Source organism: Branchiostoma lanceolatum, chromosome 4, assembly GCF_035083965.1.
Source record: "Branchiostoma lanceolatum isolate klBraLanc5 chromosome 4, klBraLanc5.hap2, whole genome shotgun sequence".
In the NCBI taxonomy this organism is placed as follows: domain Eukaryota; kingdom Metazoa; phylum Chordata; class Leptocardii; order Amphioxiformes; family Branchiostomatidae; genus Branchiostoma; species Branchiostoma lanceolatum.
In genome coordinates, this window is record NC_089725.1 from 18641065 (window position 1) to 18668973 (window position 27909).

General features: G+C 43.2%; 3 protein-coding genes across 7 annotated transcripts; 2 read left to right on the forward strand and 1 right to left on the reverse strand.

The window, feature by feature from the left end:
- The first annotated feature begins 14 nt into the window (after positions 1-14).
- Positions 15-2018, forward strand: LOC136433105 (citrate synthase-lysine N-methyltransferase CSKMT, mitochondrial-like). Of its 2 annotated transcripts, none has more exons than XM_066424924.1 (2): positions 15-149; positions 506-2018. In XM_066424924.1, the coding sequence occupies exons 1-2, from the start codon at positions 29-31 to the stop codon at positions 1168-1170; spliced, it is 786 nt and encodes a 261-aa protein (XP_066281021.1). In that variant the 5' UTR covers positions 15-28; the 3' UTR covers positions 1171-2018. The 2 variants fall into 2 exon arrangements, with proteins under 2 accessions (XP_066281021.1, XP_066281022.1); XM_066424925.1 differs by having other exon boundaries at positions 23-159.
- Positions 2019-2035: 17 nt separating this feature from the next.
- On the reverse strand, positions 2036-21378 carry LOC136433099 (actin-3-like). 3 transcript variants are annotated; one of them, XM_066424915.1, is made up of 10 exons: positions 21249-21378; positions 12074-12663; positions 9051-9140; positions 5581-5808; positions 5073-5324; positions 4667-4812; positions 4210-4377; positions 3769-3904; positions 3455-3641; positions 2036-3006 (listed from the first exon to the last, which is right to left on the reverse strand). In XM_066424915.1, the coding sequence occupies exons 2-10, from the start codon at positions 12471-12473 to the stop codon at positions 2733-2735; spliced, it is 1881 nt and encodes a 626-aa protein (XP_066281012.1). In that variant the 5' UTR covers positions 12474-12663; positions 21249-21378; the 3' UTR covers positions 2036-2732. The 3 variants fall into 3 exon arrangements, with proteins under 3 accessions (XP_066281012.1, XP_066281014.1, XP_066281015.1); XM_066424917.1 differs by lacking the exon at positions 21249-21378 and adding an exon at positions 13321-13339; XM_066424918.1 differs by lacking the exons at positions 9051-9140; positions 21249-21378 and having other exon boundaries at positions 12074-12750.
- On the forward strand, positions 14760-27848 carry LOC136433100 (EH domain-containing protein 1-like). Of its 2 annotated transcripts, XM_066424919.1 has the most exons (6): positions 14760-15393; positions 15867-16089; positions 17553-17741; positions 23750-23998; positions 24802-24834; positions 25726-27848. In XM_066424919.1, exons 1-6 carry the CDS (start codon positions 14897-14899, stop codon positions 26173-26175), a joined length of 1641 nt encoding a protein of 546 aa, XP_066281016.1. In that variant the 5' UTR covers positions 14760-14896; the 3' UTR covers positions 26176-27848. The 2 variants fall into 2 exon arrangements, with proteins under 2 accessions (XP_066281016.1, XP_066281017.1); XM_066424920.1 differs by lacking the exon at positions 24802-24834 and having other exon boundaries at positions 14763-15393.
- Positions 27849-27909: the final 61 nt, after the last annotated feature.

Consider the following 27909-nt stretch of genomic DNA (forward strand, 5'->3'; position numbering starts at 1 on the left):
TCTCTCTATACAAAAGTGGTATCTTCATATGAACTCGCCAGTCGGTGAGATGCTCGTGTGTACAGGTCGTCTGCTACACGTGGCTCGTGTCCTCACGTGCCGAGCACAGATGAAGCGGTACCTGTCATCGGCATCAGGCTCTAGTAATGGTGAGAAGAAGTATGCCTATATTACCCTTGCGCCTTTGATGTCATTTCTTATTATTACATTTGGCTGAAATCCGACTCCAAGCCAACTTTTCCGTGTATCCGTTACTAGAGTAGAGTAGAGTAGAGTAGAGTAGAATTTTCGGTCAGGTAGGACTGTTCCAGTTTAGACCGCTCTTCATTGTTGAAGCGGTACTATGTAACTATGTCATGTCGTTTGGATGTTTAAAAACCGCTTGCTGTGCTATGTAGCGTTATACAACAACAGAAAGCTATTTTGCTCAAGATTAGCTTATGAACACTTGGTAGATCTTTATGGTTTGCTCAAATCAGACGACATTTCTTCGTTCCCTTTGTAGACGATTTGGCGAACGCAATGGGAAAGAGAGCCACCTGGGAGAACTTCTACAAAACGCAGTCTGAACAGGGCACCAAACAGTTCGACTGGTTCGTTGGTTATGAGGAGGTGGTTGACCTAGTCTCTCCTTACCTGCATAAACCAGGGAAGTCTCACAGATCACACTTGGTTGCACTAGACCTGGGGTGCGGTCTAAGCAATGTAGCGCTTAAGATGTGCCTTTCCTCTGAAGAACCAATGAGAATAGTGTGCGCGGACATCGTCATGACGGCTTTGGAAACCATGCGGCAGCAATACCAGTCCACCAGAGGAGCTGTGAGAAATTCGGAGTCACAGCTTCTGTTTACGATGGCCGACGCCTCTCAACTTCCGTTTAGAGACAGGTGTTTTGACGTCGTCTTAGACAAGGGCACGACAGACGTCGTTATAAGGAGCAGCGGAGGCAGCGATCTGGCGAAGACTGTGGTACAGGAGAGCCTGCGGGTGCTCCGGTGTGGCGGACATCTCTTACAGTTCTCAGACGAGGACCCGGACATCAGGCTAACACTGCTGAATGATGTTGCAATAAGAGATAGAGCAACAGTGACATTTAAGGACATTTCTACACCTCATGGAATGGAGTATTTTATGTATGTCGTTCAGAAAGGAAGTGAAAGAACGGATTAACATTAGATTCTGATGTTAACTTAATAGGAAATGTTGCGTCATTGTATTTGAACCTTATGATCTATCCTCACACGCTGGTTTGATACAGGTTCTGAATGTTGTAACTGATTGATCAAAGACCCTAGAACAGACACATCCTTCCAAGCTTACCCCTTTCTCCTAGCCTCTACCAGGCTCCATGGATCGCTGGGAAAATGATAGAAATCGACCAAATAGAGTAAATAGTATGCCAAGGGTAGTCCACTATGAAGGGAAGGACCTTCCCTGCATAGCAGACTACCCTTGGCATACTATTCACTCTATTTGGCCGATTTCTACTATTTTCCCAGCGATCCACGAAGCCTGGTAGAGGCTACCTTTCTGCAGCTGAAGCTTGTTTGTGTATACATGCACATTCTGCTGTCGGGGAATTGTAAATGAAATTGAAAATACAGCATAATGAATGATGTACATGGTTTGATAAAGACGACATAGACATGAGAAAAGGATTCAGTTTTATTCGATCATAAAGACGACTTTATCCTTGATCTTGCTCCATTGTTGAACGTGCCTGATTGTGATAAAACTAACCCTATCCCTTTGACACACATTGGTGACATGTACATTATATACAATTTCAAAAGAAGTCAGTCTCACACTCATCTATTTCCGTAATCTATACATTATGATGAGAAAGCTGTCAATGCTTCTTCTATATATGCCTCATGTATAGTTCAAAACAAGCAGTAAGGCCATCATACGTAGTCTTGTATGTATTTCGTACTACTTTGTATATAACTACATTCCACTGGCACAGCCATCATGTTAAAGAACCATTTTGACAAATAAAAGAAGCAAGCGTAACACAGGTTTCCTTTTTTGGGGGGGCACTGCACTGCTTAATAAGACTCTAACCTAATAAGACATCAAATATCATGTGTTTTTGGCACTGTATGAAATGGTTAAAACAAGATGTACACTATTTCTATCCCTTTATAAAGTCACAGGGAATAATATTGTATCGTCAGTTTCCACTTGGACAAAATGTACATTTCATCTTTTCTTTGACGTCCATACAAACTCGTAATATACGTGTCATAGTTCATATTCAATCAGTTCGTAAAATCCATTATTTGAAGTGCCCTCAGCTAAGAACTACTGTTGTAGCAGCAAGCAACGTTTGTGTCATCAACTGTTCATAGACTTACCGAAAACAGCGTTGCATAGTTGTGAAGTTCTTAGCGTTTGCAAAGAGAGTACGTTCCTCTGTGTGCGGAAGTAATGTTTGAGGTTCGTTTTCGGACAATGGTTGTCTTTGGTTGAGTAGATGCATTGGGTGGATGGGCCTCAAGCCATCACCCCTCATTGACGTCACTGGACCCGGATGGCATGAGCTCAATCTGAGTCCAACTGCCCAAGAAGCTGGTCACAGCGAAACTATTATCTAGTGGTGTGACTGTTTCATTTTTGTTTCGAGTGGAAACTATGCGGTTCCAGTGTCATCAATGAGGGATAATTGTGGTGCAAACACGTCGGCCGACTATCCACCCTTTATATCTACTGGTTGACTTTGGAAGTTTGGTTTAGAAACACTTCCTATGGACGACCTTGCCGCCACTCTCGGCGTACTCCTCCATGGTGATCCAACAGTCGGAGAAGCCGGGGTCTGCGCCGAGGATGGACGCACCGATCCAGGCCAGGTTCTCCCTGTCCGTGGGCGCGTCCAGGTGGAACGTCTCCCCGCCGCTGGAGCCCTTCAGCTCCGACCGTAGCCTCGGCACGAAGCCGCGCAGCTTGGTGTTCCCGCCGCACACCAGGATGTTGTTCCGCAGCTGGGGCCGCAGGTCCGTGTCGCAGCTGTAGGGGAAGGGGAACAGTGGGATGACATGTTTGATTACATCATTACTATATAGATAAATCAGCAACTCCTTTCACTACAATTACAAGCCAAATCATGACTTTTGTGATAGAAATCCTTCGTCGCTCACACAACAGTTGCGCGTTCTCTAGCTCTCTTTACATTTGCTTGTTGTTTCCGTTGCCTTTCTTTGGGCTGTTCTGATGAGACCGTTTTCTGATGGACGGATCATGGACGATCGTAACTTAGGATTGTTTTCAAATGTGCAAAGTGTGTCTTAGGGGAGCTGCTGAATATTGTTTTAACCACAAAAATAAAACAATACATATACATGTACACAAACTGTTGAGCTGAAAAGAAATATGTAGTCCGCTCCTTGTCCATTTCTTCCTTATCAATAGTACCCTTTGTCTAATTAATTTATATCTAATGCTTTTAAAAGGACACCTGTCAATGGCCTGCAGGATGAGTTCGTGCAGCCCCTGCTCGTGAACCCCCGCCTCCTCCGGACGGAACAGAGGCTCCGTGCACTTGAACCGCTCGTTCCCGATTGAGATCGGGTTCCCGTCGGGCATCGTAAACTCCGTCGGGTCCGATCGGAGGGCCTCGTTCTCTCGGATTTCGGCGTCATAATCTGGAAAACACCAGACAAAAATGTAGTTATAACATAATTTCTGGGGAAAAAAACACAACAAAGGCAAAGTAGACAAGATAGTTTCTAACTTTCAACGAATTCCTTTTCGTATTTGCGGCACGCTTACCGGTGGCGACGTAGGCCATATTTTGTTTGATCCTCCGGAGGATCTCCATCTCGGAGGAGGACGTGAAGGTGTAGCCTCGCTCGAACTGCAGCAGCCGCCCCAGCTGGTCAGTCACGTGTTTCCCGGAGAACAACAACTGGCGTACAGAAACGAAGTATCAAGGCAGTGTAAGCGAAAACTTTATCCCATATTCCTGTACACGAGGGTTCCGTTTTAAAACTGTACGACACTACAAAAGCTAGCGAATAACATCTGGTATATCGAGGTACAATATTGTATAAACGGTCTTTCTCAGATCTGCTCCGGACCTATTAAAAAGCGGCGTTCTGCCATTAATTATCCCATATGGATTTGCGTTCAATGGACTAGTTTTGTTACCTTCCCTTCCCTTCCTAAAACGAGACGAAATGAGAATGTTTCGCAGGGAAAAAAGCTGCTGACCTTTCTTGAGGCGTGCTCTATGCAGTGTCCCTCGTACACAGGCACCACCTCGGTGACGCCGTGGCCGCTGCTGACCACCAGTCCCGTGGACTTGCCCTGGGCATGGAGAGCCATGGCCGCCTGCTGCACCAGGAAAACTGCCGGCACGTCAAACGTCTCGAACAAAACCTGGACATCCATACAAAGTTAAGAAAATACGATTTTTTTACCTCATCTTCACTTGCAGGTTTGCAAAATCAAAATGTGCATCTTAAATACATGTGATTGTGCATTTTCTGTTAACTTGCTGTCATTCTGTAAAAGTCTCTATTCTTTCCGTCAATTTGTACGCTTCGGTCAACTTTCTGACATTCTGCATGAGTCTATTCTGCATCATTTCCTTGTCACTGTTTTGTCATTTTGCATGTTTGTCAAATTCCTGTCAAAGTGCATATTTGTGTCATGCCCAAACCCTAACCTGCAGGTGTCTCTCCCTCTGCTCCCTCGGCATCGCCATGGTCTCGGTCATGATGACCGGTCGGTCACCCAGGCTCTTCCCCAGCTCCGACCGGGTCACGTAGTCCCATACCTCCTCCAGGTCACGCCAGTTCTTAACGCTTCCATCTAAAAAAATTGGAGGATATGTTGAAAAAGAAAACAATAAAAGAACACTTCATCTAAATTTTCTATTTTTTTTCCTGCCCTCACGGTGTACTCTCCAAGCAGAGGAGTGGGTCCGGCTGTTTTTGACGTGTTTTTGGCGTTTTTGTCGGGCTTTCTACTTTGTCATGTTGTTTTTTTGTCTAACCAACCCACAGTGTAAGACATCTGGAGCTTTAGCTTCAGACGTTAGCTTGAGAGATGAATTCACTCTACAGTCATACCTTGCATGGGGTAGTCGAACGTAAGGCGCCCCTGGCTGGCAATGGCCTCGTCTCCGATGTATTTTTCGTCATCACTCGTGTACAGTTCGTTGTAGTTTCCTCTCCTTTTGCCGACCACACTCCTGACGTTGGCTATAGGGGAGAAGTCCCCGGCGATGCCAGCCTTGATGCTGTAAGACCCGTTGTCCAGAACAACAGCGTCCAGCAGGTCTGGTCCCAACTGCTTGGCCCTAAGTTTGACGCTAGGGGGAGCTGATAAATAGGGCCAAAGTTAGGGATGTTGTACAAGGTGTCAGGTTGGCATTGGTTGGGACTTGGGGCAATGTTACGTCCCTTCTTCCGTGTTGAATCAAACCATCTAACAGAATCACAGAAACAGGAACAGCTGCCTACACTTAATCAACGAAAAGTTGCGTCGAAAACGACAATTCTCAATTTGTAAACGATTACTGCAAGTGCCATCGCTGACTGAATCGAAACAGCACAGAATCATAGAGCAGTAACTCACCTCTCGTCGGAGCCTTCGTCTTGGTGTGATCAGAGAAGTCTTCCAGTCTGTCCTCAATGTAGCCATTATGTCGCACAGGAGGAGAATCCACGTCGTCAATCGACTTAGCCGCCTCTTCAGGAAACATTGCAGCCTTCTTCTCCTCCACTTCTTCTTCGTCCTCATCTTCGAACTCGCAGAAGTCATCGTCGTTCAGCAGGTCGTCTTCCAGAGACTTGAGCCACGACCCTGCAAGACAAACGGGTACAGACGTCCCAGTTCGGTGGTCTATCTGAGGCTGTTTCACGGCTGTTGTCATTGTTGTTGTTTCTGTTAGAAATTATCGATCGTATCTAATATTCTGATTTAGAGGTTGGCAATAGGCAAGCGAGTTTCCTCCGAATCTGGATCATCGCGTACAAAGTTAAATCTGACTGACAGGACGGCAACAGAACGTCTAGTCAGACTGTACATCGGGACTACAAATAACAAGTAAACACTTGCACCCATGAGTACATACGACGCTGTCATCGGCAAAAGTGTCAGGGCTCACTTTCTGCATGACTTGAAGCCAATGGTGCCTGGAACGTTTCATTTCGCCGTGTTTTTGGAACTCAATTTCTAGTTTCTGGCATTTTTTGTTTTGTTCTCACGATGGAACTGGACACTCACTTTGATTGATTAACAATGACACCAGTCAGTTATAGAGTCTGGAGGGAACATGCCAAACTTCTCGGCCAGTTAGTATTGTCCACTGGTCCTTACTCTACTTCATGTCTGTACAATACGATACTATCTGAAATACGACACTACTAACAAGAAGCGTACGGTTAGGACAGAACTGCACTTATTTAACAATGGCGATGACCTCGACGTGTTCTATATCATTCAGCATGTCTGACAAGGTGTTTTTACACTGTTTTTCAAACTGACAGTCGACTCGATTAGTCGTTTTGTAAGAGACCAAGTCTATAGGTAGTACAGTATAGCGATGAAAGCCCGCTTCCATCTGACGCCTGGAAACTGCAATGATATCAACTTTCTTGTTGTTCTTTTCCCTGCTGAAGTGAGCAGGGTGGTGTACCTTTTCGGCCGGCCTAATAGCACGTTCCGCAGTAGGTTTTGAAGTTGTTTTGATTGCATCTGTGACTCAGTTCCGAAGACGAAAACACCACAGATGTGGGACCAGATCCCATCACATCTTAGCCTCCGTTGCGGGCTCTGAATCGGCTTTTTGGGGGGCTAAATAATACACTTTCTGTAGCCACCCCGTAACTATCAGCCATCCTGTAACTATCAGGCGGCTGATAGTTACAGGATGGCTGATAGTTACGGGGTGGCTACAGAAAGTGTATTATTTAGCCCCCCAAAAAGCCGTTTCAGAGCCTGCAACGGAGGCTAATCACATCTACTGAATACGACATTTCTTGCCCTATCACGCCTGTGTTAGGTTTGGACGTTCTGCGCGTATATTCATGCCGGCGAGGCTGGTGTTGGGTCTCCTTGTATTTTGACTGGTTGCAAAATTATTAGCTCTAGTGACGTTAATTGACACGAGTCGGCCCTAACCTGGGTGGTTGAAGTCATTCAGAGTTGAACAGAACAGCACGAACAGAACAAAACAGAATAGGTCATTATTACGTCTGTCTGGTTGTCAAGTAGATGTTTAGTTTCCATGTCGTTTTGTGTGCGTCTTAAGGTACAGCGGGATGTGCTACAACGAGACAGTTTAGATATTAGAAAGGACTTCGCCAGTCAAAGAAGGTTCAGTTCTCCCACTGGTTTATCTTCGCACACGCCCCTCCCATCATACCATTGATAGGCGCTCCATAAACTACCCGCCCGTTTCGGTATGACGATTAGTAACCCACCCTGTCGGACGGCCCGACCTGTCACCACCTCCGTGCGTGGGAGATCCTTGTGTTACACAGACATTTCTCCGCGCTCAACCCGGTTCATACTTACGTAAATCATAATTCTTGTGGTACAGATTCAATGCAGACCGTGTAGGCGCGATTGTTTTCTCTGCCAATGTCAGTGTCACACGAAATCGCAAAAGTTCCATCTTTCCTAATTTCCAGAGAAGGTCCAGTCAGCCAGAGAGGGTCCAAAATCCTACCGGGCTATTGGACCCTCTCTGGCTGACTGGACCTTCTCTGGCTAGCATACTACGATTTTCGCGCCCGGTGTGGATCTGCTTGGAGATTAATCTTTCCTACTTTACACTGTACCAGATGAACTTGAAACTAGAAGATACCACTCGCGCACACCTGGTAACCCAGGATTCGGTACAAAAGTAATTTGCAGATACATAGATGGCGGGAGAGAAAATGGTGCAAACTTTCTGTCAGGCTTTTTTCTCTCAATATTGGATGTGCGGGGATAGTAAATACTGTCCAAATTTTTCATCCTTGAGTTATCATTCCCATTAATCTGTGCGTCGCCATCCCCGAAAAGATGGAACCAAACCGTGCTTTAATTACAACCCGGCACAGGCTACCATCCATTCAACAGGTTCTGTTCGTTTATAACTATACAAACACATCAGCCATTGCCTTATTTTCTGCTATAAACCTTTTGAAAGAGCTCTCTCGATGACGTCATGTGAGATGACCGAGATGCCGATGTGACCGCGCAACAACAGCTGTCACCATGGTAACGCCGACGCGACCATCTTGTCGTGCCATCCATCCCTGTTCTAGGAACTGAGCCGCAAACAGCACTTATATTTTAAGCCGGAGCTATTGTGTTACATATCGTTTGCAAATATCGGACATGCCAAGTGCAGCCTGCCTAAAACCACAAGGGGTTGCGTCAGTGGGGAAGAATTTCCTCTCTCATATTTGTTGGTGCCTTTCAGACATGTTAGAGGCCCCAGGCGTTAGCCTGCATGCACTTTGTACTCTACACAAGCGTATCACAACAGTCGCTGTTGAAAGTTTAATCTCCTCAGTCCACCCACAGCCCAGAAAACGTGTTAAAGAACCCGCCACAGCCGTGAGCAGTACACACAACATGCTGATAAAGTGAAGTATTGGTACGTGACCGACGTCAAGTATGGTCGGTGCCAGGGGTCAGTCTGGTCGGGAGAGGCTAATCTCCAAGCAGATGTATGGCTTGGTCTAATTTGAACGTCTCTTTTGCAGCGTTTTGTACGTGTTTCAAGTGTTGCGTTATCTTCCGTTGTTCTCCTCGCCCTGATTTTATGTGAAAGGCATAAAAATGCCACAAAAACTATAGCCTTAGATCTGCTCGGGGAATAGGGGCAGGTCGCATGACGACTAATCATGATAAAGGCTGGGTATCAGCTGTTAGGCACAGCCGGTGCAAGCATGCCTGTCGTGCATTGTGGACGTTCTCTGACCTGGAGCACTTTGTTAACAAAAGATTAGGATAGCTTACATCGGAGACCAAGGGCGACTAAAGCAGCGGCACACGAGCAAGGCACGACAAGGGACAGGCTACAGAAGCGGACGGCGTGCATGGCATACCGAGTCGCACAGAGATAATAGCGCTGCGAGCCAGCCTCCACACACAGCTCAGCGGCACCAGCTTCAGCCGGCAAGAGAAGGGCAAGGAGACTACAGAAGAGAAAAGAAAAGAAAAGCAAACATGGCAGATACAGAAATAACAAATGTCGACAAAATACATAAACGAAGTTAACGAACCCTACATCTTAGTCTGGAGAAAAGATAATACGTCAAGAAAAAACATCGTGCAGTGTGTGGAGAGAAATCTTCCATTTCTAGAAACAAGGAACGCTGCTGCGGACACAGGGTCTATAGCGGACACAGAGGCACGGCGGATACGGATCCCAAGCAGATACGTGGCGCCCCCCCCCCAAAAAAAAAAATTGAAAAAAAAAGGACTGCAACGGAGGCTAGAACTTTGTTGGGTGAAACATTTAGAAAAGTATCGAATATGTCGATACAAGCTGCTTCCAATTTTCACGCATTAAACAACTTTGCTGCCTGTAGTTATTATCAATAGAATGGGTGTAGGTAATATTTTACATCCTTTGCGTGTGCTGTAAACTTGGCCCGCGCGCTCTATTATTTCTGGACATCTATATCAGGTCGAGGTGACATATCTTCTGTTCTAGCTTGACCTAACCGTCTGGCTCCTTTCAGCAACCAGTTCCAACCATCCTTCAAAAAGATATCGCACTTCAACTTCAGGCGCTCAATCCTTCGGGCTATAGTGAATAATGAATATGTAGCACAGCGTCGCTATCTAGGTCGCGGTGGAGAGTGTTGGTGCACTTTGTGACCTTTTACTGGGTACATGTTTACTTGGTGTTGTATCAACAGGTTGACCGGAAAAAGACTGTAGCAACAACTAATGGTGGGCGATTTTGCGGAACCGTTTCCAGCAGAAACCAACCACATTCTCCTCTATTGTGTATTCTTATCAAAAACACCACGGTCGCGCTAAACTCACAGTGCCATGGGTCTGAACTAAACACCAAATCGCAAAAATTTTATGGCGGGAAAGCCGGCTTGGGACAGCAATACTGCAGCTTGATATTACACTGGGTCAGCTGAACTGGGTTGGTCCGTTCACGATGCTACTTCTGTAGCTTCGATGTAGTGACCTAAATTTACTCTCCAAGCAGCGGTTCGGCCCTGGATCGTTTTTGGCGTGTTTTGGGCGTTTCGTTGGGCTTTTTATTTTGCCCTTTTCATTTATGGATGGGCGACATATGAATAAAACGGGACAAAAGAGAAAGCCCGACAAAAACGCCTCAAAACACGTAAAAAACAAGCTGGAGCCGAACCTCTGCTTGGAAAGTAACCCAAATGTTGGATTTATACGAACAAAATTTACCAACAATATAATCGCAAGGCTTCAAACGTTTAGGCTTGTCAGTTAGCAGTGCCCATTTCTTCTCACTACCAAACACATAACTCAGCAGAGGTGCTGGCAGAGGGACCGTCAGAACCGTGACAAACGGCAGCCGCTCAAGGGGTCACGACCTGGCCCTGCACCACGGGGGCACAGTTACTAGGGCACAGTCTCCAGCCCTTTAATAGGCTAACGGTGTCGCATCACTTCTGCATTTATCATATGATGTTACAGGCCGTTAGGTTAACGATTAATAAGTAGCTTTTGTGCTATATACAATACAGTGTATGTATTTTCATCTGACAGTATTTTGTTGCTGTGAAATTCGTCTACAGAACGCCGTTGTGTATTGTAGTCTGCTGGTCGTATTTCATGTCGTGCCGCGTGCCGAGTTTGGGCGCGCTGACTTCCTGTCTGTACGGTTCGCTCATATCCTTCCCTCCTGAAACACAACCTGACCTACAAGGCCACAAAACACAAGTGCAGCAGTAGCTGGTTTGTAAGGCTTTTGATTGAACGTGTAAATGTAGAAAATTATTATCCACTGATAATAATTATCTCCATGAAAAATGGAGATATTGTTTTGGGTGTGTCTGTGTGTCTGTTTGTTTGTTTGTCTGTGTTTCCGGACTACTGTAGTCAGCATAACTCAAGAACTTCTTGATGGATTGCGATGATATTTGGTATGTGGGCAGGTGTTGTGAAGCCGAAATTCAAGGTCAATTTTTGGCCCCCTGGTATGTGACCTTGGTACTGCAGCAGAAATTCCATTTTTGTATCTCTTGACCTGAACGTGCTATGGTATTAATTTTTTGGTGGCAGATAGCTTGTGGTGTAATGAAGGCGTGGTGTGGGTTTGGCCCCCCTAGCAGCTTGCTCTGGAACTGCAGGGGCGTTATCATGAAAATCTTCTAAGGAGAATAACTGAACAAAGCAACGACGGATTTCCATGATATTTAGCATACAGGTAGCTTGGACAGAGATGTACACAATGAAGTGCAAATTATGTTAATTAGGACTTAATTTGCATAGCTAATGAGGAAAATCTATATTTGCAGTGTTTTCCATCATAAGACTCAAATACATGTAACATATGTAGTTTATGGAAAGTGGATCATCGACAGATACCAATTATGCAAATAAATTCCTAATTTGCATAATTAATGCAAAACACGAAATCTCATCTAATTGGAAAATTATAGGACTGTCAATATGATACTTAGCATGCAGGTAGCTTAGACAGAGATATACATAATGAAGTGCAAATTATGCTAATTATGACTTAATTTGCATAGCTTATGAGGCAAATCTATATTTGCAGTGTTTTCCATTATCAGACTCAAATACATGTAACATATGTCGTTTCTGGAAAGTGGAGCATCAACAGATACCAATTATGCAAGTAAATTCCTAATTTGCATAATTAATGGAGAAAACACCATAATTAATCTAATTGGAAACATATAGGACTGTCAATATTGCAACATGTGTAAGTTAGATAAAGGTGACCAAGCATATATTATGCAAATGTGTAAGTCATTTGTATGAATAGAATTGTTCATGGAGATATGAGGTCGTGGAACTCTTGTTTGTCTGGTACCCCTTCTCCACAACAGCCAATACACATCGCAATATTTGAACCCACACACTCATAGTTGTTGTCACCCACCTTTCTTCTGCTCAGGTATTGTTCCTTTTGTCGTTGGTCTCGGAATAATGGCCTGCTCACTTTCCGACAAATCTCCATCGTCTTCGCTGTCTGCGGTTGACTCGACTGTTCCACATGTTTCTGGCGGCTCTGGCCTCGTACTTCCTAGAGAACTTTTGTGATCGTAACTCTCCGAACCGGACACGTTTTCTTGTTTGCCCAGCGGCACACCGTCTGTTTGTGCACTATCATGTTGTTTTTTCTCGACGCTCTCTTCCTCTCTAACAGCGCGAGTTGGGCCTTTCTTGCTCTCTCCTGAATCCCGTCGAAAGAACCAGATCAGAAGAGGGATCCCGAGTAACAGAGAACAGATGACCGGGACGGCAGGAAAGTCCAGTATTCCCGACGCCGAGTCCGACATGTTCTCGGTGGGACTCGCGCGCTGTAATAGCCGGGTTCAGACAGGAAGCGGACCGCGGCAATGCTGTGTCGTCACCTGGTCGTGCTTCCGTGGAAGTGAGACCGATCTACACGCACGCAGAAGTCTGTTGTTGTCAGCAGAACACGCAAGCTGGTCCCGCTTCAGATGCTGACGTCACACGGCCTCCGGGCTGTAAACCGAACCGTGAAAAGTTATTAGCGACATGTCCCTTACCAATTAAACCTCTCCCCACCACCGCTGGCAACCACTAACCCTTTCGCCACGCCTACTCAACAAATAGATTAACTAGAGGGCGATTTGAATATTTGGCGCGGAGGGGAGCATGCATTGTTCTTTGGACCGAACAACTACATTGCAAATTGTACTAGCAAATTGTTTGCAGTGCGAATGAGGACACTCAACAGTCTCGTCTGTAGAACGGCTGTGGGTGGGATAGCTGCGTTATAGAATATTTAACCTATCTCATACAGTCAAATTTCAAAATGCTATTCGGAAGTAAACGTTAGTCGTGACAGTCACAGGTAAGTGCAGTACATCATCGCAACATGATCATATTGTATCATATTCATATGCAGGACATGGCCAGGACTCAGACCAGTTTGTCAGCCCCTGCCTGAACAGGTTGCCAAGATGATAAGCCTAACAAGGAGGTTCTATTCTTTAACCCTCTTGGCCTATGAGAATAGGGAGAATGATTGTCAAAGGAAGTTAGCGGACCAAAAAAGCTCCATTCAGCCCAGCAGACTGACGAAGACTATTTTTCCTGGCGAGTGACTTTCTATAATCAGCATACACCGACGCTAGACACCGACGCACTACCACTCACCATCACAGCACAGCAGCCCCACTCACAGCGGATCCATCATCTCACTGCAGAGGAATTTTCTGACTTATCAAAACGACTGACGGGGAACAGGCCCAGCACACGATGATCCAGTGCACAGAAAGGGCCACAACAAATCCTGAACAAATCCGACATGATCGACCACCACATCTGAAGAACCGCCGTCTCTGACCCGGGAGATACTCACCTTGACCTTGAACACAACTTCACCTTGATCTCTGGCTCGTGAACGACGGGATTTAGGCTATCATGTGAGGCAAAAACTCGCGCCAAAACATCCCACACAGACGACCACAAAAGCTAGCTATTTTTGGCAGCGGTTCAACCAGGTTTTACACCAAGAACAGAGGAAGGGCTACCGTTTCAATTCCCTCAACATGTTTCCATGGCATGTGATGTTACGTTTCAGGGGATTTGGAATGGCAGTCAAGCCGATCCTGGAAGTCAAGGAAGCCCTTGTCTGGATCCCGGGGATCTTCCATCTGGAAAAGATTTTGAAGCAACGTCGCACTTTTACATATCCTACCTAGTACCTAGACCAAGGCAAGGAGGTTGCCTAGACCTATCGTAGCGGTACCAATCGTCGTCCGACTTATTTAGAACGCCATTTACCGGGACAGAGCCAAATGTGTGAGAAACCCATGGGAAGAAATATAACGTTAAGCTCCTTTGAAAAGAACAATACGTGGTCGGTAACTTTTTCTGTCAAACGCCATGCGAGCATGTATCTACATGTATACCGAGGTCTATGTGGTAGGGGCCCTATTGTCGTCCATTTGAGTCTTTCTCTAGGCCTCTGAACATGCCAGGGTCATGAGTTTGGGGGTCTTTGTGACGCCAGGCCTAGGAGAAGTGGGGCAGCAGCTTTTGTGAAGCGTGGGGCCGACTTTGTTTGAGAGTTTTGAAAGAGAATAACCCAAGAAAGAGTTCATGGACGCAGACGGGCCATGATCTTTGGTGTCTGACAGCTTTGGTGATGATTGACATAGTTGCAAATCAAAACCTAACTTCCCAAAGAGCTCTGCCAAGCATGAATTTTCAGATGACAAAGGAAATCTCTTTTAATTTCATTCGCAGATCTTCTGGGTGGCTGGCTGGTTTGTACATAGCTTTTCTTGCTGATCTGTACTGTTTATATCCGATTGCTCCCGTCATCTTTAATAGCACGTTACGTTATGGCCAAACTTACTTGATGATCAAACTTCAAAATCCCCATCCCTCAATCATCACCTCTGTGCAAGAACAACAAATTAAGTTCATGTGACGCGTTGAAAAAAAATAACGTTATACGTATCGATGTCGAAGGAACAGAAAAAGCACTAAAGACACTAAATACTAGTACCTGGCGTGTAATACTAAATATTATCGCTAAGAGTCTCTTTGGATTGGAGCGAATGAATGATGTCAGAGGTTACGAATACCCATGATGCTGTATAATGACGTCACTTCCGGGAAGACCCGCCTCATGACTCAGAGTCTCGACGTGGTCTCAGTCAGTGGAGACTTGTCAAAATATTTTCAACTTTTACAGCGATCGTAGGGAGAGAAAGTCCTCACGATGTTCAGTTGGATGAAATCTAAGGACTCGGACGTGCCCCAGGTGTACGGGAATGTCGTAGAGGGGCTAAAACAGGTTTACAGGGAGAAACTCTACCCGCTAGAGGAACACTACAAGTTCCATGACTTCCACTCGCCAGCCCTGGACGATCCTGACTTCGATGCGAAGCCCATGGTACTGCTGGTCGGTCAGTACTCGACGGGGAAGACCACCTTCATCAGATATCTGTTAGAACGGGAGTTCCCGGGCATACGGATCGGCCCCGAGCCCACAACAGACCGCTTCATCGCGGTGATGCACAGTGAATCGGAGGGGGTGATCCCGGGCAACGCGCTCGTCATGGACCCCAAGAAACAGTTCCGCCCGCTGTCCAAGTTCGGCAACGCCTTCCTGAACAGGTTCCAGTGTTCCCAGCTGCCCAGCCCGGTGCTGGAGAGCCTGACGTTCGTGGACACGCCGGGGATCCTGTCAGGGGAGAAGCAGAGGACGGCCAGAGGGTAGGCAGGGGTGTGGGGCGTGTGTGTGTATTAATGTCAGGTGTGTAGTAGTGTGTAGACGTGGCCATGCCGCCACCAGACGGGTAGAGTTTCAGACGTAAACACACACGGCTTCCTCGCACACTGTCCTTGATGAAAATACCTCTCTGACCACTTAATAACCTCTAGAACTGTTCAAAAATTCTCGAATTGGGATGTACGCCTCAATGATTCATATTGTCAACAATAACAACAACACAACTTACGAACAGATTAAGTTTCTCCAACCTCCTTGGTTTCTCGAAGCTATTGCTGAAATGTCCTTGGTAAATGGCTCAGGTAATCTAGCTGTTTTCATTATAGAAACATGGAAAGCTAAAATCAACGTAATTGCTGTTGAACCAGACTTGTTCGTCCATGAACTAGCCAACATTCATTACCAGTTTTGTTAATTGGCAGCTCTTAAAAATATGGAATACATGTTTATCTTCCAGGTATGACTTCGCTGGTGTACTAGAGTGGTTTGCAGAGCGCGTGGACCGAATCATCCTTCTATTCGACGCCCACAAGCTTGACATCTCAGACGAGTTCCGTCGGGGTATTGAGGCGTTGCGGGGGAATGACGACAAGATTCGCATTGTCCTGAACAAATCAGACATGATCGACCACCAACAGCTGATGAGGGTGTATGGAGCGCTCATGTGGTCTCTAGGCAAGGTAAGGGCCAAGGAACAGGGTTAGGGTAGAGTGGAAACGATTGCGGCTTCCTCCTTAGAAAACAACACCTGGTGGCAGATAACCACACCTAAAAGGCCAATTGTTGATAAGATATCAAAGGACAAAATAAGATGAGTTTTTCTTATCACCCCCAAAATCAAAGTTTGTATCCCACCTTTCTTCAGGCCTTGTCAGACACATTGTATTTAGCTATAAGCTGAGATTACTTAATTTAATTCGAGAGTACTTTTGATTTGCGCAGAATAGTGAAAATAAGAATGACTGACCAAGACACTGCTGTTAATGTGATGGCTTCAGTTTTCTAGGATGTGTTGTTATGGGTTGAATGAAGGTCAAGGCAGACAGAAAACATGACAGGAACTGGAAATCCTGTGTGTGTCCCAACCCTTGTATTTGTTGCTGTGTGTGCAGTTTTACTCCGTGGATAAACTATTTCCTGGAGAAAGTGAGTGAAATGTAACTTCCTAATTTTGTGCTCTGTGTGGCATAAAATCTGACAAACCCTAACGTGCCAACATGGACTGCCCAAACTAGCTATGACTATGAGGAAGTATAGATAGCAGAAACTTTCTGGAAATAGGAAGTAAGATAGACAGGATATCATGTAAACAGCCATGAAACTCACAAATAAGAAGTAAAATATTTTCTTGGATGTAGGATGTTCTGCTGTGAATTAAGAATCACAACTGATCCACATATCGCTCCCATAGGACATAGCTCACTGACTGAAGCTATGCCTGAAAATGTGAACCAGATGAGACCAGTAGTCAATAGGCTCAGTTCTGTGTCATCCACGACACTTGGCATTCTCATAGGAAACTGGCCAAATATTATTCAGTGCAGATGAACATAACATTTCAGGATGTATACAAAGGCACCCTTGATTGTTTATTTATAACCCCAACAAGGTTTGTGCCCATGTGACAGGGCCACACCCTGGTCTGTGACAGGCTTATAACCTAATAAGGAGATTAAATAAATGGATTGCCCATGGGGTCAAAGGTTGGTGACCTTAATGTCAGGGGATACTACAGATCCTTGCACAGTGGCAGTAAGCTATAAATTAGGATACGCCAGAAATTTGGAAGCTCTGCTAAATTTTGAAGCTTAACATCACTAGAACCATAGAAATCAAATTTCAAAACAAAAATGAAACATACTCTTCTGATCCTTGAAAGGATAACACAAAAAACGCCATTGGCTACATGTATACTTACATAAATACATGTCATTGGTCAAACGTGATACAGGTACATGTCCTATACCAGAATTTCTGTATCAGTACTTGTACCCATACCTGAATGCTTGTTAAGGTTCACAGCCCTATCACCTAATAAACCAATTCTTAACCAGGAAGTAGTGATTGAATACTGGATAAACATGACGTACATGGCTGTCTAACTGTCATCAACCTTACGATTTTCTCTGTTTCCCTCACGCAGGTTATCAACACGCCCGAGGTAGCGCGTGTGTACATCGGCTCGTTCTGGGACCAGCCTCTCCAGTACGACATCAACAGACGACTCTTTGAGGCTGAGGAACACGACCTGTTCGCAGACCTACAGAGTCTCCCCAGGAACGCAGCGCTCAGAAAACTCAACGACCTCATCAAGAGAGCGAGGCTCGCTAAGGTGAGGTTGATTGTGATGCAGTTGCCATACTGGCTGTGCTGAAACATGCATGTATTGTTAGCATGTAAGATCCAGTAGTTTAGCAATCACATGTCTGGAACAGAAGGTTGAAAGATTGAATTATGTCAGTTGTCCAATATTTGCATGCTGCTAGTTGCAGTCCATAAGGTGTGATGTTTAAGCCATAGTTCACTGTTTATTGTACTTGTTCAGAAGACCTAGGGAAATGTCCCTTCAGCATTAAACCTGGCTTATCTGAGAATATAGTATTCTTTATGTGTCCATCGTGTTACAACCAGAGGGAGAATACTGAATAGTTTTTTGTAACTTGTAAGCTAAGACTGGATCAAGATACAGCTCCACTTTACAGGGAGTTTATCCTTTTGATTTGCTACATCTGACTTGTGCGAACCTACCCTAAAGCCTGGCCTCAAAGTATCACTTTCTTAAAGCTGCTGTTTCCACTCAGGGGTCGTAGAAATTAGATCTTTGGCCAGTAGCCACAGGTTGTGTCTGTGTGGGATCTGACCAGTTGCGATCGATATAGGTCATATCCCAGGACCATATGGGTTGTCGCTGAGGTCTCTCCTCCCACTCATACAAACTTACACTGGCCAGGACAACTGAACAGGAAATAGTCAGATCTCTTTTTCCTTGAGCTTGAAAATGATAAACTTAGGAGGTTGTTTTCAGACTGCAGTCTTTATAAGTATATGTGTCTTCCTCTGGACTTCTATGAACCAGCCCTAAAGGATGATGCAACTTTTCTTTCATCAACCCACAAGGCCAGGCAGGTGCTGCAAGCTTGCAGAGAAATGTGTCACTGTCAGACTAGGGTAAAGTTCAGCACGCTGATTGAATTTTATCCCTTCCTAAGTTCCCCTTCCCCCCACCCCTCACCTTCAAAGTTACACTTTTGTACCTTTTCTCCAAGAAACACCTGTGTTGTACAAATGTACCTTCTGTAGGTGGTATATAGTTCCTCAGAAGTATGTGTAACCCACAGTAGTCCTAATGACTTACAGGGGATCAGTTGGCTCCCGTCCATTACCAAACACTGGGCTCCTTTACTGGGTCTCCCTGGGGGAGGTTCCACAGACAAGGTCAAGTTTCCTCTGGGTTAGAAAGCCAAGATTCACAGCGAATGTTGTTTTAGGAGGGGGTTCAAGACCAGTTAATCTCTTGGATAATGACTTCCTCTGCCAAGATCAAGCTAGCTAAGGCTGCTATGTTTTTTAGGTTGGGTTTTGATTGTAGAGTATTTTTTACCCAGATCCAAGAATTGTTTAAAAGGATGTTTTGCTGTTCCCTTGCCCATTCAAATTAAATGACATCTCTAGATTTTTGGATGCATCATGTGCTGTTCAAGTACTGGTGACACAATTAAGGGAATTTACATTGTTTTCATGTGTACATTATATATTTTCTTTCCCCATATAAAATGACTGCTTACTTAAAAGGAAAGTGAACAAGTCACAGATATATATCACAGATATTAAAGAAAGCATAAATGTCCTGTAGTCTAAATCTTTCTCCTACTGTGACATCCACTTACATGTATTTGTATGAAGTATTAGATTATTATCAATGACTTGTATCTTGGATTTTATCCTACCACAATACTTGGTATGAGACCGAAGTGTTTATATTACAGTCAATACAGAACTGGAAACTATCACAGACATATCACATGACGCTGGTGTTATGCTAATTTGCATTTCCCCTTTGGCTGAGAACCCATTTACCCCTCTGTGATTTGCAGATTAGGAGTGAGGATATTGATCAGTCATGCCTCACAAATTCCTATTTCAGCCAACAGTTGGGTCTTTGCCAAAAGCTGTCCCCTAGTGAAGGTTACACAAAACAACGGTGGGATCCATTAGCATGTATCTTGTTCCTGTGGATGTTTACATTGTTCAAGAAAAACTATGCTTGAACACAAGACATCAGTATTGACATGCTCTTTGTTGATGTAATCCAGGGGTAAAATATTTTTCTGTAATACAGAGATTGTGTTTTTTAGCCTACCAAATTTGAAATTGCAAGTTGATTAATTTTCTCTACGATCACAGAATCTTTTCTGCAGGCGGATTTCCAAGAGAGTGTATTAATAAGATGTGTCATACTGGCTTCCACTGACACTCTGTTCTATGGACACATTACGGAAATGGTCAAAATCCTCAATCTAGTAACACACCTGACCTCTGGGTTATTGGATTAAATTAAAGAAGCCATTTCACTATACATATATACATTTGCATACATTAAATTGGTGAAATTCCACAACTACAGCAAGGAGAAACCTTATATAACCCTATATTACAGCTGTACAACATGTTTATTTTTTTAATACAAACTCAATTAGTTGATGCAATCATGAAGGGACTACAAGAGATTAGACTGACAGTTTTGATTGAGATCCACATAATAACCATTATATACTGTGCGAATGTGTGAAAAAGGAACAAATATTTAGTGCATCATATTTTGGTCTGTCTAAGATATGTGTACGTGCATCAAAACGGTTTCATGAGGAGTTAAGACCTGTTGAGGTCTTTACCAAGTTGTGCTACTAACCACTTTGCTATCCTCTGAATTTCTCACCCCTATATTATTTGTCCCAGCAAACTGCTACACAGAGTCCTGACAGTCCAGAAACTAACAGTTGTCACCTTCAAGCCCCCCTCACCACACTGGGCCTTAAACTGGCATCTTACACTACAATCTGAACAAGTTAAAAGTTCCAAGTGTATGGACACAGTCATTACACTGGGAACTTGTGGGAAGTGCCCATAACAAGTGCACCTGCTTAATGTAGAAATACTCTGTTTGTAAAACATCACAGTGGACATATTTGCATGAAGCTGAAGCTAGAATGCTGCTCAGTGGCATTCTCGATGTTTCAGGATTTCCCAGTATGCAAGGAAAACAAGTAATGGGAGGGGATACATCCCACTCTGAGATGGTGCAGAGAAGGGAGATTAACTCAGAAAACTGAAAATTAACAGTTAGCCAAGTAGCCCATGTTACAGAAATTATCTAGTCTTTTATATTGTTTACTGTACATCAACCAAAAGAAGCTGTGTCATATCCTGTTTATAGAATATGTTTGGTACAGAGGTACTACTAGTGGAATTGAAAAAAAATATAGAGAGAGCAGTTACTGTGTGGCAGCACATATAGAATTTATTTAGCTTGGTACAAATTTCTAGTCAATCTAGGCAGAAATAATTTTCCCCTTCAATTGTTAAATGTGGAAACTCTTTCAGGGTTTTTTAGGCAAAAAAGTCAGACCTCTCAAGTCAAGTATGAAAGATTTAGTTGCATTGCCTGTGTTCTGGCCCATGTTTTATGACAAACACATCTGCAACATAGATACTTAATTGCAGTATCCCTTACTACACATATAGAACTAAAAGTAAAACAGTCACCACATACAATAAATCAACAACTACAAGTGCAACACAGCTCATGTATAAACCACAACAAGATTAAATGTTCTCTTACCTTTCAAACTTGTAGCTTGCCTTGTTTCAGCAGTCTCTCTCTGTGCATCCCCCAGACGGGGGTTCAGGAAAGATTTCCCTCATTGCGTACTGTGTGGGCACCAGTAATGTTAGCGGAACCTGGGAGTCCCGTGCATGCTTGTTGTCTGAAGGACGGTGCTTGTGTGTGTGAGTGTGTGTCCTTACACACAGTCACATGTGGGCAGGCTCCACAGCTCTAATATTTGCTCAGAGAGGGAGAAATGCTAACTGGTATGTGGGAAGTACAGTTATTTTGCCACTGGTGACCTCTTGGAGTGACTATGATGATCTCTTGTAGCTCAAATCCTGTGGTTCATAAGCCTTATATATAGTGTTTGGTTGTACAATACAATCAGATTCAGAGGTAGTAATGTCAAATAAAACAACAGGAGAGGACACAGCTTCTTGGAAGGAGGATGTGTTCTAGAAGACAGACGAAAGTGTATTTGGAGAGGTTGACATCATTTCTTTGCTATAGGCTCTGACCTTGGATGGAGAAAACAGTTGCTTCCTAAGACTATCTGTTATTTCACATAACTTATTTAGGTTCATGCAGTTTAAAGTGCTGGACTGGGCTTTAAGTTGTTACTACATCTTCCATTAAATTGGCAAGTATTTAAAAAAATCTTATTGACAAAACAGCAGGATTCTGAGAAGACCTTCCAATGTCACCCTGCCAAGACCAGGATGCTCCTTATGGGTTGGGCTGATGATGGGGGAGGTAAACACAAGGTCGTTTGTGGTCAAGTTCAAACGTAAATATTCACAGTTTTCAGCTGACCAAGCTGTCTGTGTGTACGTCGGGCAGTAGACTGAGTAATCACGGGGGTACTGGGAGCTTCTAAATCTACAAGTGATGGAACAACTAAATCTACAAGTGATGGATAAAACAGCAGTTTTACAATGTACATTTAGCAGTGTTACTGTTACTCGTGTTAGTGCTCCCCTTAGATGCAGGACTGGCGGCTTGCAACATTTCATCAACCGGACTGCAATCATTTAGTCTGCATGAAAGGGTAAAAAAAACCCTCATGTATGTTGTAGCTAGGCAAGGATTTGAATCCCGAGCTTACAATTCTTTACAATGATCAATTCTGAATCAGAAATGGGATTGCTTGCATTAAACCACTGCACACTACGTTATAGCCAGTTTGCTACATTAATCGATAAATACAATGAATTATTGATGTAGTCGCAAGGTTTTATATGTGATGAATAGATATCAATGATATGATAAACTTGCATTCCACACATTAGATATTGTCTATTTGATATATGTGGCCAAGGATAGCCATACTAATATGCATCAGAAGGAAAACTCATGTCAGTATAGTGGAAGGTAGACATGGTAATCTGAGGGAATCTTGTTCATCTGGAATGAGCATCACATATTTCATGTCACTGTGTGGCAGCACAGTTATGTTAATACTGAGGTTTATCAAGTGTGTAGTATGCACACACATGTACATGGGATTGCAGTTCAAGCCTTTCCAGCTTAAAAGGAAAGTTTATCTATAACAGTAGTATGTGAACAGGTTAGAATGACTTTTGTCCTCTCATGGTGTTATGTTCTACACATTGAGGCATAGGAATGGTCTAGGGACTCTGGGGTGGGGAGAGAAAGTATGTGTTTGGGGGGGGGGGGGGCTGTTTTTTTCTTAATGAATGTAAAGCCCAATATCATTGGAGGCTAGGTTTCTTACATTTCTCATCCTTCTACTTCAATCAATCTTTCAAACAGCTGTCTTATTCTGGAAAAAAAATTACCTCAGAAACAACTGATTGGATTATTGTGTCCTTTCAAAGCAAAAGAAGAGAGAATTTCGAGAACAGCAAAATGGACGACTCTTCCTTTACTTATACCAAACTTACCCTGACAGCACAAATCATTCTTCAGTAGGGTGCTAGGGTATAACCTGACAAGGTGAATAAACAGGTCAGACTGTCTGACATGACACAGACAGGACAGTATCCTGGGGAATAAGGAGGTTCTCCTGACAGATGTTTGTGTTGTTTGGGCCCAGTGCGGCCTTATCTTGTCTATCAGGCAGGATATGTTGGATTCTCCATGTCAGGCAGACAGACCCACATATCCAGATGTGCCCCTCCCCAAACACACATATTACAGAATAGAAAAATTACAGTTAAACTTAAAGGAACTAACTAAAAATGAATATTTGGAATAAGACATTCTTCTAGAATACAAAAGACATGAAGAAGTCAAACTAAATAAAGGACCAGTAACTGCATTAAATTTGGACCGATTTACAAATGATATTTTAGTACTTAATGTATATCTATATGCATCAGTCATCTTTGTACTCCATTCTTGAAATAAATTATGTTCTTGCCTCCTACAGGTCCTTGCCTACATCATCGGCCACCTTCTGTTGAGTATTACATAATCACGTACATGTATAGAATAAGGGAATACACAAACTGTACTTTTGTGTCTTAATTGTTTCTCCTTGTGTGTTGTAGGTCCATGCCTACATCATCAGTCACCTCCGCGGCCAGATGCCGTCAATGTTCGGCAAGGACTCCAAGAAGAAGGAGCTGATCGACAACCTTCACAAGACGTACGAGCAGATCCAGCGCGAGCAGCAGATCTCCATCGGAGACTTCCCGCAGATCGAGCGCATGCAGGAGCAGCTCAAGCAGATGGACTTCACAAAGTTCCACAACCTCAAACCCAAACTCATCGAGAAGGTGGACCACATGCTCACTGTGGTGAGTAGGATTTAGTTATGCTTACAACAATACCCAGTGTCAAAAATCATATGTAAGACAAAGACCTGTTTGTTACACCAACACTTCATGATATATGTAACGTTACATATTCAAGTAGAAATTGGTTGACCACTTGTTCATGCAGTGTTGTGGATAGGCATATGGACAGTCACTGAACTTGAAGGAAAATTAACTGCAGAAAAACAGATTTACCATGACATTTAAATCCAGCCCCAACTTATTGTACTTATTTCCACTTTCCAAATAGATTAATACAAATGACAAATTTGTATTTGATTTGATTTACATCCGAGCAAAAGAAAATAATTTCTCCTAGCCTATAGACTATAAAGATAAACACGTAAATGCCTAAAAAGAGATGTATAGCTACAAGACAAAAACAAAGTACAGTGACATGTGAGAAAAGTCAATGCATGCATGTTGTGGTCTCCTGACATTGTGGGTAACTTGTCACTGACATCAGTTATGGATGTTGTATATTTCTTGCTGATAAACCAAAAGATCTGTTTCAAGAGACTTGTATGGACACATATGGTGTAACTGTTGTCATTATTTTTTTTTGATGAGACAAATGATTTTGCAAACATCTTCTGTGTGTGACCATTGGCAGCATTCCTTTTGACCCCTCCACCGATTCTAGTCAACTCTTCTGATAAAAATGATTACCAATTTCATCATCTGTTTTCGATTTATCAAATTTTTGTTTCTTGAAATTGAGGTTTTGTTCTTTTGATTACTGTTTGACTGTTTAACATTGAACTTGAGTTTCCATTGTATCCCAGGACATGCAACAACTATCAACAAAGGCCATGGATGTAAGTGACAAGTAACAAAACACAATGTTGGGCTAGGCCGGGTGATTTCTTGTAATACTTACCTGGGTGGGGCCATTTGTCAATTGGACAAGATGGTGGTGATTCTAAGACATTTAGACACTGGTGGTAACTTTGGTCTTTATCAAAGTGCAGGCCAAGAGTTTACATGTTTCAAACTGTTGTCAGGCGAACTATTGACTTATCACACACTGCTAGGATCAAATTTCACCAACAAAAAATCAATAAGCATGTTGTCATTTTGTATTGATTGATCATTTGATCATCGAAAACAATTGTGGATTGGATAAAAATAAGATGAATGTAACAATGAGATAGTTCAACCACAGTTTATAACTGGGAAAAATGACAAGACATGATTTTTTAGAGTCTCTGTCACAATGTCCAATTCATCCTGATTTTGAAAGGACATGTATATAAGTAATTCAGGTATGGTGTAAGACTAATAGTATTTAGGAAAGGAGAACTTAGATTGAACAAATATACATCAGGCACAAGTTAATCTTTTATGTTGTATTGGTCATGTTCACAAACTATGCATCAATGAGTTGAATCCAGTATCATCCAAATTCTGTTAGACCTTGGTGACATGACCTCTTTGTCAAACTACTTGGAAAGAAGGATACTGGGGTTTTCTTGCACATAAGCAAGTTCAGTTTTTCTAAGCTGCCAACATGTCACTAGGCCATCTGCTGTCTTTCTCAGGCCTATAATGACTTGACTACTGAAACGTAAGCAGGTAAGAAGACGATGGTTGTGTGAAAGAGAACTCCAATACCCTATGACATACCAACCTGATGAAACTAATCACACATACATTGTAGATGGAAAGAAGATGTAACATTAGAATCTTCTTTTGTTTCCTCCCCACAGGATATGCAGCAGCTGATGAAGATGGTCCCACAGGAGGAGGAGGTGTGCAAAATCGAGCCCAGCGTGAAGGGCGGGGCATTCGCTGGCGCTGAACAGAGCCCCTTTGGAGCGGGATATGGCGAGGGTGCCGGAGAAGGCATTGGTGATGAGGACTGGGTAGTTCAAAAGGACAAGGCGGAGTATGACCAGATCTTCTTCACGCTTTCCCCGGTGAACGGGAAGATCACGGGAGCAAACGCCAAGAGGCACATGGTCTTGTCCAAGCTGCCCAACACGGTACTGGGGCGCATCTGGAAGCTTTCGGATGTTGACAGAGACGGGAACCTGGATTCCGACGAGTTTGCCCTTGCAAAGCACCTGATCAAGATCAAGTTGGATGGACACGAGGTTCCAACTGAGCTGCCCTCCCACTTGGTGCCTCCATCCAAACGTGGCTTTTACGATTCCTAGAATAGCTAGATACATGTATTTCTTTTCGTGTGTCCCTTAGTTACCCTACCGCCCCTCTGTGATAATCAACTCTCCCATGACAGAACAAATGTAAAATTTACGATTTTAAAGTTTACCTTTAAAAAACCTGCATTTTTTGGGAGAAACTGGGGGCAGGGAATTTTGTGTATACATTGATAGATTGAATGGTGAGTGAAAGTTGACTTGAATGCTTGCCTGTAGCACAGAAATTCTAGGGGAATGTCACTGCATGAGATTTCAGAAAAGATTGTCTGTGTTGAGGCAATGGGCCTGAAAATATTGGGGCTATTTGGGTGTCAAGGCAAAAACACATTATGTTGATGTCTAAAATGTAATACATGTACTGTATAGTAAACATATGAAAACAAAGCTCTGTTTAATGGTTCAACCAGTTGAGGCAATTGTTTTTTGGAGACCATTTCTGAATATAAGAGGCAACCACATGTCAATATTTAGAGGCCATGGTGACCAGTAGGGATTTCTTTTGTAGCACTTGATTGGAAAGAAAAGATATGACATGAAATTGTCACCCTAGCATACAAAGTTAAAGGTGAGCGTGTTTGCCAATATTGGTATTTATAAGCTAAGCACTCTGCATATACATGTGTATCAAAACATTAATCGTGCCTACTAGTATTTAATGGCAAATCTGACATGAATGAGCATTTATGATAAGGTGCCCCAGAAATGATGATAAACGTATGTAAATTTCTATGTGAATCGTTGACAGTGTACAGTGTGATAGTTGTTAGAATTGCTTTGGACCAACCCACCAGTACTGTAATACTATATCAAGTTACTAGTTACAAAGTACATATGCACTGTTTCAGCTAATGGTCAGCGAGACTTGGAGATTCGGATGAGAATGAACTGTAAATGGTTTATGTGTGACAAGTTCTTGGTATGATAGCTGCTGATGAGTACCCATGGTGCATTACTCCATAGGGCAGTTACACCAGTTGATTCAGGCTAGAAATAGACAACAAAGAATACATGTCCAAGCATCTTACATGTCAGTCATTATGACGTTGATATTTTCATGTTTTGTGTGTTTGGCTTTTATTGATTCGCTAGAATATGAAGAAAACAGGTAAAGAATGAATATGTAACTTGCTGCAAAGTGTTTAATGGCAGTTAGAATGTCTTCCTGCAGTTTTGTCAGAAACTACCAGAGGTCCTCACAGATGTAGGACTGAACCAGAAGGGAATGGGGTCAGTATGTATTGACATGGTCTTTGGCAGCTTGTTTTCCCAGCAGGTTAAAAAGATAAGTGAATGTACTGTTGTAGGCCTATACCAAGTGTCAATGTTTAACTAGCTCACAAGATGTGTATTTTCATTTGCTTAATCCACAAGAAAGCATTTACCAGCATCACCTATGCATTTGTCTTCAAGGTAGAAACTCATTTTGTGTAGCAATAAATAACAGATATTGTATAACAGCACCTATTATACTCATTAGCTGCTCACCTTATCTACACAGTTGTTATCATATGTGCTATGTTTCTGTGGAATGATTGTTGAATGAAATTAAGTTATGTCATCAAATGTGTTATATTTTATTTAATTTCAGACAAATGAGATGATATTGATGACATGTAAGTTGGGCTGAAAATATGTAGAGTGATTAAAAAGATGGCTTCTGTTTCTCACCCTGTGCTTTTGTATGTTCCTTTGCCTTGTAATTTGTGTACAAAGAATGGTTGACTAAGC